The 14765-nt window shown below is 40.0% G+C and overlaps 1 protein-coding gene across 1 annotated transcript in view; it reads left to right on the forward strand.

The window, feature by feature from the left end:
- Positions 1-13774, forward strand: part of EFCAB14 (EF-hand calcium binding domain 14) — a 40555-nt gene extending 26781 nt beyond the window's left edge. The window contains exons 6-11 of the mRNA XM_043461429.1: positions 324-428; positions 1457-1648; positions 3419-3505; positions 5791-5899; positions 6828-6953; positions 10314-13774. Of these exons, the coding sequence (XP_043317364.1) occupies positions 324-428; positions 1457-1648; positions 3419-3505; positions 5791-5899; positions 6828-6953; positions 10314-10489 (795 nt within the window). The 3' untranslated portion in view covers positions 10490-13774. The remainder of the gene's footprint in view (positions 1-323; positions 429-1456; positions 1649-3418; positions 3506-5790; positions 5900-6827; positions 6954-10313) is intronic.
- Positions 13775-14765: the final 991 nt, after the last annotated feature.

Genomic DNA, 14765 nt, shown 5'->3' on the forward strand with positions numbered 1-14765 from the left:
GGAACTGGGAGAGAAGACCTAGTTTTTAGGGAGTTCATTCTCAGTTTCTCATTCTGAGGCTAAGAAACAGGACCTCAGTTCCCTGACGTAGTCTGGGTGCTGCTGGTCCAGTCCAGGCTTTAGGCCAGGCCTCCCCAGAAGTACCTGGTGCCCTCAGGCCTAGCCCGGGACTGGTCACACTAAGGCTTTCGGGAAATGATTGTTGATTAATCTGTGAATGCCCCTGTGAGAAGCTGGAATGTTCCAGGCCATCCCTGATGAATAAGTGGTTGTAGTTATTAGTAGTACTTATTGCCTATACCAACCTCTGTTCCTATTAACAGAATCAGCACACCTTGAAGGAAACCAATGGAAGCAACCAGATCATTCCATCACCTTCCACTCTATCTGAACTTGACAATAAAACCCACAGTGAGAATTTGAAACAGGTACTTTTGACTCTGGTTTAACTCCCTTGAGACCACACTATAATCTGAAGGTGACCTGCGTAGTATGGGCTCTGTGTTGTGGTCCGTCAGCAGGCATCTCTTGCCTGCCTGAGAGCTAAACAGAGAGAGGGTACGTGTGGCTCTGTCAGGGATCCAACATGCAGCCTGTCTCCTCCTTGGCACATTGCTTTTTTTTCCCCTGCATGTCCCTCAGTGGAGTAAATTCCTTTTCACATCTTGAAAGTCATAGAGTAACCAGATTATCCTGAAACTGTTTTTGAAAAATAGCAGTCTGGACAAATTAAAGATGGATGAATAGTAAATTAAAATGATAGCTGTTTTGAGTCACAGTTCAGAACAGTAGAAAGCATATCCTTGAAAATGAAGAGTTTCTAAAGACTAAAGACCAGAGGAGGGAAAAGGATGTTGAGTTCAGAATCACATTAAAGAGAATAAAAGAAATCTTCACTAAGAAGAATTCCTATACTGAGTTTAATGCCCTGTAAAACCTGTAGTCATCATTCCTTTTTAAATAGCAATCAGTACTGGAGAATGTCAATAAAAAAGAATTGAATCTTATACTAAATAATGCACTACCTGTTATAGTTTTGCTACATGAGCCAATTCAGTAATTGGTATTGTTCCAATGGTGGTTTCACTCTTGACAAATTAGGTTAATGAGCATTTCAGTTAATAACCCAGCAAGCTTTCTCCCCAGCAGGTGAGGTAAACATTGGGAAATCAATTTCCAAGCTCTCAGCTTTCTAGGACCAGAGAGTGAAGCATGTGGGTAATCTCTTCCCTCTTTCCCCCTCCTGTCTAACTGAGGTCAGATAATTCCAGAAGGAGTCAACTGGGAGCAATTCAGAGTGGAGGGACAAAGCAGAGACAGACAATTGATGGTCTAGAGCAGGGAAAGGAGTTTACTTCAGTAACTTGACAAAATAAGAGTTGTTCACTACTGCTTCCCTGCTTTTCTAGTACATGTCTTTAGCTGGATTCCATAACTTGATTTATTTCCACTCTAGGATATCCTGTACCTCCACAGCTTTTTAGAGGAAGTAAACAGTGCCCGAGTTGGGTACCAGAGACAGAATGATCTTAAACTCGAGGGGATGAATGAGACCATCAGTAATCTTACCCAAAGAGTCAACTTGATAGAAAGAGATCTGGTTGCTATGAGCAAGGTAGAAAAGCAAGCGAACCTGTCCTCCAGCATGGTAAGCCTCTTCCCCTCTTTTTGACGTGTTCTGTGTGTTTTGTCTGTACATGGATGACATTCCACCACCGTTTCAGACACTGACCTCTGGCATACTTGAGAGGCTCCACATTTGTGTTGTGCTTAATCCTGTCTCCTTTAATCCTTACACTAGCTCTGTGATGTGAATGGCACAGGCGGTGTTAGTCCTGATTTGGAAGGGAGATGTGGAGAGGTTCAGTTGCTTGCCAAGGCCTCCCCACAAGTTATTGGCAAAGATGACAAGCCTCCTTTTGTGTTGCCGGTGACTCATCTGGTAGGGAAGCTACGGCATATATTTCCAAGGAAAGTCTTCTTGATCTTTTCTTTTTCAAGTTACTAAGGATGGAAAAAAGTCTGGAAAAAAAATGTACGTACATGAAATGGAATCACTTTGTTGTACATTGAAAACTAATGCAACACTGTAAATCAACTGTACTTCAGTTTGAGACTTCCCTGGTGGTCTAGTGGCTAAGATTCCATGCTCCCAATGCAGGGGGCCCCAGTTCAATCCCTGGTCAGGGAACTAGATCCCATGTGCCACAAGTAAGACTCAGCACAGCCAAATTTAAAAAAAAATCAGAAGTTAAAAAAAAAGTTATTAAGGGTGGGAACAATGACAGTGACAATAACTAGAGAATCTTGTTTTTTTAAACCCAAACTAGGCTTTCAGACTTGTCCTGTTTCAGTCTTCATCTGACTTTGCAGAAAATGTCAGGAAATGACATTGCAAGAAAGCTGTTTAAGACACGTCATGTCAGACCAGCTCCTCCCCTAAAGAGATCATTGAGTCCATCCTCTCATTTTATACAAGAGGAGCCCGAATGATGTACTGAGTCACTGATGCTGACAGATTGTATGGTTTACTGATTTTTATGTTACTGCAAATAAAATGTGATGGGGGTTTTTTTCTTTTCTTTTTTAAAAAATCACCTTTCACATATGCACTGTTTGAAATCCATGTGGATTATTTTTTAATAGCTGCAAGCCCCACCCTTAAAATTTTCATACAGCAAAGACATAGGCATATGTAGAAATAGAAACCAAATATAGGACATTGCACTGTAAATCAAGTAACCGCCAAAGCTGGAAGCAAGCCCACAAGTAACGTCAAGCTCTGGCACATAGGAAACAACCTTTGAACTGGCTCTGCCACAGTGCAGCCTTGGCAAGTTGCCTGGCCTTGGCTTTGAGATTAGAGGAGGAGAACCCGTTCCTCCTCCTTTCCAGGGGTGTGTAATTTACTACAAAGCTGCAAAGATTAAAGGAGCCTTCTTTCAAAAAGTCCTTTTGAACTTAGCTAAACTAAGCATGGTAGAGGCTAGGAATTTGGGGTGATTTGATGAGTATTAGGCCTTGAAGGTTGGTTTTCAAGGCTTATTGTGAAAACTCACCGGCCGTAAAGCTCCCCATACTGTCCTTCCCCTCCCCACTGTATTTTTTTCCAGAAGAGGAAATTGCTAATAGTACCATCTGTCCTACTGTTTTTTCCAAAAGTGTCATACCCAGCATGGTTTTGGATTAAAGTTCTCTCCTTTTTTGAAGTTTGTGATGGAAACAACTAGAAACACTAGTTTCAGCTTTGTCTCTCTAAAACCTTTCTCCTACTCTTATTCTCCTGCTGGTATTTCTGTTGAGTGTTCTGAGACCCTTTAAATAAGTTTGGCAAGTTTGTTTAAAAAGTCCTAAACGTTGCTTAAGTTTTCATGTTTTCCTTTAATCTTCTCTTGTTTTGTTCCTTTTACCCTTTAAGGTGAATGATAGAGCTGCCACTCTGAAGAGAGAGTCTTTGCATCAAGTGACCAACAGAATAGAGTCAGTAAAATCCCAGGGCATAAAGGTAAATAATAAGAGGCTTTCTCTGAAGTAAGAGTAAATGCATAGGCATCTGCTTCTTTCTCAAAGGGAGCACGTCAGTCTTTTTTGCTGAAAACTTCAAGACACAGTAATTAGTATATTAGTAAATAAGTAAATACTTTATCAGGCACCTGTCCCATGCCCAGCTCTCTGCTAGAAGCTGGGGTGACCACAGTGAGCAGGATAAACATGTGACTGCTCTTGTGGTGGAGCTCAAAGTCCATCAGTCAAAAGATCATTAACACATAATTGAGTGGAATATAAGTGCTACAGAGGAAAAGTACAGGATATCACAGAGTGTTAATAGAACAGGAAGACTTCCCTAAGGAAGGGACTTTTAAGCTAAGACAGTAAGTTCTCTGTACTGTTGATGGGAAACAGAGGCATAAATTATCTAAAAATGGTATCTAAACTAAAAATTATTTCTTGTTAAGATTACAGTCTTTGGGGGAATGGAAGAGGGGAGAAAAGATTGTAGTCTCAGTGCATACAGAGTCCCTTTAAGCTTTAGCCAGTTCCCTTCACGTTGTACCTTCCCTTTTTTCCTTTCTCCCAAATATATTGTCTAGATAAGACAAACAATCTGATATGTTTTGATATCCCCGGAAAGAAAAGGTGTTTTCAACATTCTCTGTGATTAGAGTATTGTGTAGTATTAGTATTATAAGACCTGGGTTAAGATAAAGGAAAAGCCAGGAAGATCATGACTGGGTGACTGAAATATCATTTCATATGCACATTGCATTTGATAAGCTCAAGGATGTGAGTTCACAGGAAATGAACTTGGGAATGAACCATATGTCAGACAGTTTTCAGTGTAATGCTTTCCATCTATACTTGTTCTTAACAGTTTTGTGTATTATCTAGATAAAAATCACACATATTAAGATTTTAGTGCTTTATAAGCTAGGTTTTTATTGAGTTTTCTAACTGCTACTACCAAAAAAAAATTTGAACTTCACCTAGAGAATAACAAGAGAAGTTTAAGATCCAGATAAAAATGTTGAGCACAAAAAAAGTAACAGGTGATTATTGGAAAGTAGTAGTGATTTCAACAACAGTTCAGATTTTGATAGTAAATATCAGAATAAAATAGAGCTAGTACACATTTTTGCCTGGATTTTTTGGCTTTACTTTCTGACACTTTGTGATTTTTAACTGTTACCCCAATATCTTAGTGTTGCTTCATCTAAGCATCCTAGCAAAGTGCAATTTCTCCTTGCTATAAATTATTCAAACATTTAGTACCTAGTTTTAGCTATATATATCCATATTTTGACTCCCTAAACAAAGAGTGATCCATGGTGGTGGTTTAGTCCCTAAGTAGTGTCTGACTCTTGTGACCCCATGGACTATAGCCTGCCAGACTCCTCTGTCCATGGGATTTCCCAGGCAAGATTATTGGAGTGGGTTGTCATTTCCTTCTACTATACAGTAACTGTTAGTGTAGAATAAGGATAGGAGAGAAATAAGTAAATATATGTTGAATGAAAGAAACATATAGTGGTCAATATTGTAATTAGACATAGGATCAGGACCTTTCATACTAGCCTATGCAGTTAGAAACTGACCTCACAGAAATCAGACTTCTCTCTTTTTATAATTAATTGTATTTTTATATGCCACTATATCATCCTGGAATGAGGCAGAGGAAGGGGAAAATTTTTTTTAAAGATACAAGTAAGGCCTTAAATTAGAAATACTATAATTCTTTCATGTTCCTAACAGTTCCTGCCACCAGTTGAATAGTTATCATGGGGGACAAGAAGGCAGATCAAGGGAATACTTGTGGTCTGGTTGCTTTTTTTTTTTTTTAAGGTAATAAGAGCATGAAACTCTACCTAAAGTGGTATAGTCACAAGGAGAAGTAAGCTACTCAGGAAAATTATTTAGTTAGTATGAAATAGTTCCTAGACAACAGGATCCTGCCCATTTAGGAAATGGGTGTCATGAAGGCACCTGAGCAAGTGTGCATTCCTTTACTGCTGGCATATGCATGCCTTCCCCAGCTGCCAAGTGCACACAGCGAATCAGATCATCTGTGGCATAATGTTCCCTGAATGATCTAGGCTCAAATCCAGCCCAGCCCTCATCAACACTGAGTACTAAAGATGTCTCTAGTAATTACTGATTCATTCCTTCATTGCTCTCAGAGGGAGCCTATTTGGGGTCAAGAACTACAGGCTAACTAGGCTTTGGGAATATCATGAAGAATCAGATGAGGTCCTGCTTCTGCCTTAAATCTTCTATGATCTTTGTTTTGGACAGAAAGAAGATAGTTCAGATTCTCAGGTATCTAAGCTTAGAGAGAAACTGCAGCTGATAAGTGCTCTCACAAACAAACCTGAGAGCAGGCCTCCAGAGACTGCCAATGAAGGTAAGATATTCAGGATTGGCTTCTGAATATTTCACGCAGGCTTGGGCAGCTCGCCTCCCACACGGGGAATGGGGAAAGGTGTTCTGGCAGGACTGATGGCACGGAGTGAATGATGCCCGAGCGCACCGAGTTGAAGCTGCTACACTTTGCTTTCATTTAGAAAAAGCCCATTTTGCACATGATTTGTACTCCAGTCTATTAAGGGAAGAATGGGTAATGTTTAGCTGGAAATAGACTTTTCCATGCTGTCTGCATCCAATTATAGGCAGAAACATTACTGTCATGGTGTGTATTAAACCAGCCCTAAATGTTGTTTATGGGAGTCTTCATTTCTGTAAGTGCATAAAATTTACTTAAAAATAAATATTAGTCCTCCTGAAAAGCCATTAACAAGTAATAATGTGGGATCATTGAGTTGGAAGGGCCTTTGACTTTAGGCAGGGACATAACCTAATCGATATTAGCAGTTGCATCAACCTCTGCTGGTGCTGCTTAATGATGTAACCAAGGCACTAGATTATGTTCGTTTTGACCCCTACCCACCCACAAGTACTTTTCATTTTGGGGAAAGCAATACAACTTCTGTTACTCTCTTTTACTTGGGAGACAAAAGTACAGTGGGAGGCCTTGCCCGGACATTGTGCTACATAATTGTATGGTAGCGTTATTTCAGCACAGCCGGTCTGGTGACACATACCCTCAAATCAGGCTCTTAGCAGAGTTCCCACGATGTCAAATCCCCAATGCTTTTCTCATTACAGCTTGAACTCTCAACCTCTAAACACATATAATGCTAACTTGAACTGTAAGAGCATCCAGTTGGGACCACAGCTTCAAACTTAAATATTGAAGTTTGAAGGTGACCTTCAATACTGGTTTAATTTTATATCAGACTGGTAATACTAAAACTGTATATTGTTTGTTACAGAGGAAGTACAGAATTTCACATCAAAGCCATCAACATTGCCAAAATTCCCACGGTCTCTTGGAGACCAGGTTGAGAAAGCTGTCCAGCTAAGACCTGCTTCCCTTCCAGGAATTTCTAGCATCGAAGGTAAAATTTTTATATTATGGAATGATTGAGGAAATAGCTCAAAGTTGTAGCTTTCTGACTCTTTTAACTTGTAAGATAAAGATTGATATCTAACACTGTTGAGAACTTCCTGTGGGCCAGATACTTGATATGCATTATATCATATAATCCTGGTAACAATCCTGGGACCATCAGTAGTCATGTACTATACCCATTTTACCGATAGGGAATTGCCTGAAGTCCATACAGCCAATAACTGATGAGGCAAAATTCACACCAAGGCATTTTGACAACGAAACTTTTACTCTTAACCACACTGCATTATGTTATCTCTCTGTGAATGTTTTTTAGGGTCTTCAGTCATTCAATGAGTACCTAGTTAGACGCAGTGTAAGCAGTAAGAATACAGTATAAGAAGATACAGTCTCACTTTCCCCACGGATATAACAGTCCAGTGAAAAAGACAAGCAAACATAATACTGCGAGACTAGCAAAGTAAAGTAAAAGTTGACCCTGTTTGTCAGAAGTCCTCCAAAAATGAGGGGTCTTTGGCTGAAAATCGGCAAGATAAATGTTAGTAGGAAGGATCTGATTCACAGAGAAATGTGTTTGCTTTGCTTCCAGCAGTATGTGTTCCATCCCTCTTTGTGGTGTTTGGTCTCCTGATGTTGCACTTGCTAACTGCCTGGAAAATCACCCATTCCTGTCACCCTCTCTGCCTGACTCTTCACCTCACTTTAAAAACCTTTCCACCAGGAAACATTTTCTTAACCTCCCAGGATGGGACTAGGCCCTCCTGTGTGTGTACTCACAGTATCTTATGTTTGCACAGGTCACACTATTGTAATTTCCTGGGGAGTTATAATATTTAACTTCACTCCCAGCTCCTATCCTCATGCCTGGGACATGTGAATATTTGTTAAGTGAATAAGTTATCTACAGGTTACAATTAATTCTTAAAGCATAGAAGACTTAAATTTACATTGCCATTTAATTTGAGTTCAAATGAGGTGGATGAACCTAGAGCCTATTGTACAGAGTGAAGTAAGTCAGAAAGAGATAAGTATTGTATACTAACATATATATATGGAATCTAGAAAGATGGTACTGATGAATTTATTTGCAGGGCAGCAATGGAGAAGCAGACACAGAGGGGACAGACACAGAAGCAGAGGGAGGGGACATATGTATACCTGTGGCTGATTCATGTTGATATTTGACAGGAAACAACCTAATTCTGTAAAGCAATTATCATTCAATTAAAAAAATTTTTTAAAATTTATATTGCTATTTAAATACTTGCTTCCCTATCCCCATTTTTTTTCTTTCTGTTTTCTGGGGAGACAGGAGAGTGTTAAGTTGTGTTTGTTGGCAACACAAGTTGCCTCCTCCTGCTCTTCATTTTTACATCAAGAATTGGTGAAATAAAAGGAAGAAAGACTGTTAGAGCAGATTAAGAAATAGCCATCTTAGCATTTATACTTTAATCCCTAATATAGGTGGTGCACACTTTTGAATGACTACATTTTTTAAATGACCTGAGGCAACAATCTGATTTTTATTAGAATACTCTTGCAGAGTGCTTAGCACATTCTATAAACTCATGCCCCGTGTGTACACACATGCACACACACACAAAAAACATTTTCCAGTTGACCACTTGGTGGCAGGAATTGGGAACAAGTGTCTCATTGCTTTCCTGGTTTTCAGAGAGCTTTATATAGCTGCTTTGCTGGGGCTCTTAGGACTGAAAGTAGGGACTTACACAAAAGCTTGTCTACAAAATTGCTTAACAATGCTGTTCTCTGGTATTAGAGACTGAATCTATTTTTTTCTATTGTTTATGTTTAATTGAAGGATAACTGCTTTACAATATTGTGTTGGTTTCTGCCATACGTCAGCGTGACTCAGCCATAAGTATACATATGTCCCCTCCCTCTTGAACCTCCCTCCTGCCTCTCACCCCTTCTCACCCTTCTAGGTTGTCATAGAGCCCTGGTTGGAGTTTTCTGAGTCATATAGCAAATTCCCACTGGCTATCTATATGTTTCCATGCTACTATCTCCATTTGTCACCCTCTCTTTCCCCACTCCCCCATGTCCATAAGTCTGTTCTAGAGACTGAATAATTAATACTAACTCATTCCATGGGGACACAGTCAAGCCCTTGTTAAACATTATATAAACAGTTGGCCCTCCTAAGTATTCATTACAGAGCCCGCTCTTGGGCAGGGTGGGAGAGTGGGGAAGGTCAGTCTCAGAAAGAGAATAGTCACATCCTATTATCCCCCTTCCCCCAACCCCTGGCAACCACTAATCTCTCAACCACTTTCTCTTTGGATTTGCCAATTCTGGGTGTTTCATGTAAGTGGAATCATGTAATACATGGTCTTATGTGTGCTTCTTTCTTTCAATATGCTTCTTTCACTTAGCACAATGTTTTCAAGGTTTATCTATTTTGTGGCATGCAACAGTATTGCATTCCTTTTTTGACTGAATAATATTCCATCCTATGGATATACTGCATTTTGACTACTAGGAACAATGAAGCTATGAACACTCGTTTACAGCTTTTTGTGTAGACACACGTTTTCATTTCTCTTGAGTTAATACCCTAGGAATGGAACTACTGGATTATATAATAACTATTGAATTGACAGTATACCATAGTCTGTTTTATAGGCCATCAGAGCTCCTATCAGTTAGCTCTTTAGGCTTCTGCAGTCCCTTCCACCCCTTCAGCATAAGAATAAAATCTGGAAAATCTTAAAGAAAGGCCCTGAATAGAGAGAAAATTAGTCCATTTACTTCTCCTGTGATTGTCTGTCACTGCTTCTATTTTGGGAGGATGGTGCCCTACAGTATTCTCTCATCCTTAAATTAGGATCAAGAATTAGTCTTTCAGGGACTTCTCTGGTGGCTCAGCAGATAGGACTCCACCTGCAGTGCTGGAGCACAGGTTTGATCCCTGGTCCAGGAAGATCCCACATGCCGTGGAGCAACTAAGCCCCGTGTGTCACAGCTACTACAGCTACTGAAGGCTGCTCACCGGGAGCCTGTGCTCCACAGCAAGAGAAGCCACCTCACTGAGAAGCCCACTCACCACAACCAAGAGCAGCCTCCACTCGCCACAGGTGGAGAGGTCTGCACAAGGCAACAGAGACCCAGCACAGCCAAAAATAAATCAATAAAAATTTAAAAAGCAAAGAGAATTCCTCTTTGAGATTTAGTAAGACCTTAAACTTTACCTCTGGGGAACAAAGTCAGCAAAGTAGCTTTTCTTTTAGTGCTTTAAATTCAGTTGAGACTACTTTTTAAACTGTTAACTAAATTTAGCTATGCATATAGGTATATATGTGTTTTTGTGATTCCTTTTTAACAGATCTTCAGGGCTTATTCCGTAAGACTGGCCAGGATGTGGATGGGAAACTGACCTACCAGGAAATCGAGGACTCCTTAGAGTCTGTTGGGCCAGAACCAGAGCATTTGAGAGAGTTTGATTCTGATGGAGATGGAAGATACTCATTCCTGGAGCTGAGAGCAGCTTTAGGTGTCTAGTCTCATCAAGCTCATTTCAGAAGTGGATGTATGCTGTGGACTACCTATTATCTGCTCAGCTAACAAAAACAACCCTTTTACCTACCCATCAATCCTCCAGTCCTCCAAACTACAATAGCAGACACATTGTCACGTTTTAACTTGTTTGAAAAAGCTATATAAAAGTTATTTTTTTAAAAAAAAGACCATTTTACTTATAATATTCAGAAATCTATGATTTCCTGAAACCAGTAAGATCTTAATTTTAAAATTGCCAGAAAAAAAGTCAAGCCCTCTTTTTTTCTCTTTCCTTTTTCTGACGGGAGGAGACCTTATCTTTTAAAACTGGAAAATGTGTATATAGCAAGACTAAGCCACCTTTTATATTTCACATAAATTTGCCTTAAATTAGCTGCACTTTATACAGACTCAGAAAATGTCTTTCCTTCAGCAGATAGACCTTTTCTGTTTGTAAATATTTAAAATGAAAGAGTCATGCATATTTTGTGAGAAGTGGGAAGAATGGTTTGAAACAGGATGTGAACAAATGACTTGTTATTAAAAATTGCTAATCTTACCTGGTAGCAGCTTGAAGCTATGTCCCCGTCTCCTTAAGACATCTTTAGGTGCTGCCATGGGGTGTGGCCTGGTGCTGGGGGGAATAGATTTAGGGAGCGGACACTGTGGGGACAGGGCTGCCTCTAGACTCAGGAAGGTAAGATCTGGCTATTTGTTCTGTCCTCTCAGCTAACCCCAGCCTGTGAACCAGAAGTCTTGTTGGGGATTTTCTCATTTTAATCCTGTTTCAGGGTTTATATGCATAAAAAGTTAATCCAGTAGGAGCCACATTTCCCCCCCTGAGTGAACTAGATTATCTTCCCCCACCCATCCACTCAAGTCTACCTTTAAGCTCTAACCGACTTTCACCTCTGATACTATCTCCATTCTGAATGGCAGGGCCGCAGTCCCTTGGCCACTGTCTCAGCCTGGCGACTCAGGAACTGTAGAAGAAAGCACTGCCTCTAATTCTGACCCAGGAAACTTCTTGAGATTTTTACCTGGGGGCTAACCAAGAACCTAATGTGTTCCTCTGTGGGCTGACTAAGGCCAAAAAGGTTGTAAAATGAAACGCCTGAAATCATGTTACATTTCCTTACAACTGCAGCGCGGAAATAACTAGAGGCTTTCTGTCCAGAGAACATGGCAGGCAGGCCTGGAGTAGGGGCTTCACATGATGGCAGCAAGTTTTTTCAAATCTAATACAAGCAAGTATAATCCTCCCGTTAAATACTTTTGTAGCCCTGGTACTAAAGGTCCCTGGACTAGAAGGAATTGTTTCTCCTTGTCACCTATGTTTGTGCTGTGTTGATCTTAGAAGCAACCTTCAGGCTACACAAAAAGGAAACTGAAGAATTTAACTGTGCTGTTGGCCAAGTCAGGGAGAAACTAGAGAAGACTTCAGACTTCTTTAGTAGAGCTGGTTTCCATTTTCACTTTGTCCAAGTTTCCCTGTTAGCCATGGATATAGTTGAGCACCTTTAAATGTTTAAGGGCTGGTTTTTTTCTTCATACGATGTTCAGCTTGGTGTTGGCTAACCTTTCTTTTTCCCTGGAGATATTAAAATTTAGAGTTAAGGCAGGATGACATGAATGTGTCTGCTTACCTCATATGGCTCATGTTTCTAATTCCTTCACCTCTCTGTGCTATTTTATGTTCTTGGAAAGGTTTAAATATAGTATAAAATTAGTCTGGCACTTTAGGTAACTTGAAGATAACTTAGTCTTCTGGCTGCCTTTCATGCCCCCTCCCTTTTTTTTAATATATATACCCTTGCAAATTTTGTAACAACCAAATAAAATTCTAGCAATAAACTATACTGCTATATCTGTATATATTGTACCATAAATAATATGTCCATACCTGGAAGGTATTTTTTGAGAATTGATTTATATGAAATATACTTGAGGGTAATGTAGCTTGTCCTTTTTAGTTTCAAATTCTTATTCATAGGCAAACACTTTGAGGACACCTTTACTCTTTGTATGTACTTTCCTTTTGCATCAGCTGTGCTTTTTAGTTTATCCTCTGTTCTTCCCACCTCAAGGTGGATGGTACCATCCTCTCCCCTACCAAATTTGGCAGAGGTGTTCCTCTACACTCTTAGACTTGTGAATACCCTTGTCATACCACCTGGGAAAGTGCTATATCTCCCAGGTAGAACTAGGACATCTTGAACTCCTTTGTTCTAAGTTAAGCACGTTTGTCGGCTTTAAAAAAGAATCCCCATAAGCCTGTACTGTTCATTATTTTTTTATTTTTAATTGAAGGATAATTGCTTTACAATATTATGTTTGTTTTTACCATACATCAGCATGAATCAGTATCGTTCAGTATTAATTTGGGATTTTTATTTGAAAGTTGTCTTAACTTACCCAACGTGTGTTGATCTGTAATCAAGCCTAACCTGCCACACCTCAATCCTGAGAGGAAGGCTGAGTAGAGTTAGTAGTTTTGGTTTTGGTTTTCATTTCAAATGCTTTTTTATCTCTTCATTCTGGCAGCTCCTACTGCTTTCCTAAGTTACCCAAAGCATGACTTCTTGGTCCTGTTTTTCTTTTGCCTTCTATCTGGTATAATGTTTACCTAGAGAGACTCCCCCATAAATCGAGGGGCAATATATTAAAGGAAGAGAAGACTCGAAGAGAGAAACTGGCTTAGATCCCTAAATAGTAGTGTCATCTTTCAGGCAGAGAAGGGCCTGGCTCTTAGGGTTGTGTCTGTTACAGCACAGCTGAGGAGTGGACGTTGTCCACCTGCTGCTAGCTGCTTGCCCTGCCTTCGGCATTCCCCCGCTTTGTTGCTGGACAGAGCCCCATTTGCCCCCCTTCCCGCTCTGGTCTCAGCGGTCACAGTTGAAGATTTTGACTGAGATGGGCTCATACTCATAATGGCCTGCTGTTGAGTTGTTTTTAGTGACAGCTTTTGTTTGCTACACACCTCATTGGCTTGCTTACCAACACAACACCAGTTAGATGTGGGTCCTCTCTCATATCCAAACCAGAACACATTTGGGTGTTCCTGAGACTTTATAGAGCGTATATTGTTTGTTATACGAACCTAACCTACCTTGTTGTTTTCTCATATTAAGAAATGTAAATCTACTTTGCTTTAGTGGAGCTATTTTGGTAATGTTTAAGCAGTTTTGGTTCTGTTTAGGGAGTGAATTCAAGATTTCCATCACTTAATTTTTGGGCTTTGCTAATTTCATATCAGTAATAAAACCATTTTAATTTATCTAAATTAAACATTGCTTTTTTCTTCCACTGTGTCCATGATTAAAGGCTCACGCGTGCACTGCCCCCCCCCCATTAATAAGAAAAAAAATCTACTTTGATCCATTTTTATGGACTCCTTCCTCCTTTTGAATGCAAAGCCTAACAGATGGTGGACAGAAAGTAACACTGAAGAATCTGCAGATTTGCCCAATTTGGCCCAAAGAAATGAAGGCGTTTTGGCAACTGTGGGGATGTGGGCAGGGTAAGGGAAGAGTAAAGACCCTGACTCTGCATCAACCAGGGAAGTTCCACTTAGCCCTGCTTTTTATTTTGAGGTTCACTATAGGAGCATGTTTACAGGAAATACTTCATGTCTTCAGGAAAAACGAAGGAAGAAGGCTTGAAATCCATTGCAATATAAGGGTCATAGAGGAAGAGGCTGGGGCTTTTTTCACACAAGAGAAAAAATTTTTAATTAGCTCTACATGGTTGCTAGATTCTGGGATTACACACACACACAATCTGGGAGGCCTTTCCTCTCAAGAAAAACCATACATAAAGCCTAGCTCATAAATACAGTAAGGGGATTTTCTTATTTCCAAAGGGAAGGAAAATTTTATATCGTGGAGCAGAACTAGATTTTCTTAGATTTGAACTGGGATCAAATAGCCAGTATTATCTTTGTCTCTCCTTTTAGAATAGTTTCCAGAAGATGCAAAAAATAATATTCACATGCACTGGATCTTAACTTTGGGAGAAGCCATGAATCCCTTTAAGATTTAAAAAAAAAAAAAAGGGGGGGGGTACTTTTAGGAGGTTCATTGGCCAGCCCTCTGCCAAGTCAATCTGTGAACCAAGTTAATCATGCCCTACACACACAAATCATTTTCCAGAAAGTTTTCAAAGAATACATTAGGGAATGGAGATCATGGTGAATGGTGGAAAAATCAGGAACTTTTGATGCCAGGCAGACATAAATTTGAGACTTGGCAACGTGATATGATGAACTTCCCTGGTGGTC

This window comes from Cervus canadensis, chromosome 2, assembly GCF_019320065.1.
Source record: "Cervus canadensis isolate Bull #8, Minnesota chromosome 2, ASM1932006v1, whole genome shotgun sequence".
In the NCBI taxonomy this organism is placed as follows: domain Eukaryota; kingdom Metazoa; phylum Chordata; class Mammalia; order Artiodactyla; family Cervidae; genus Cervus; species Cervus canadensis.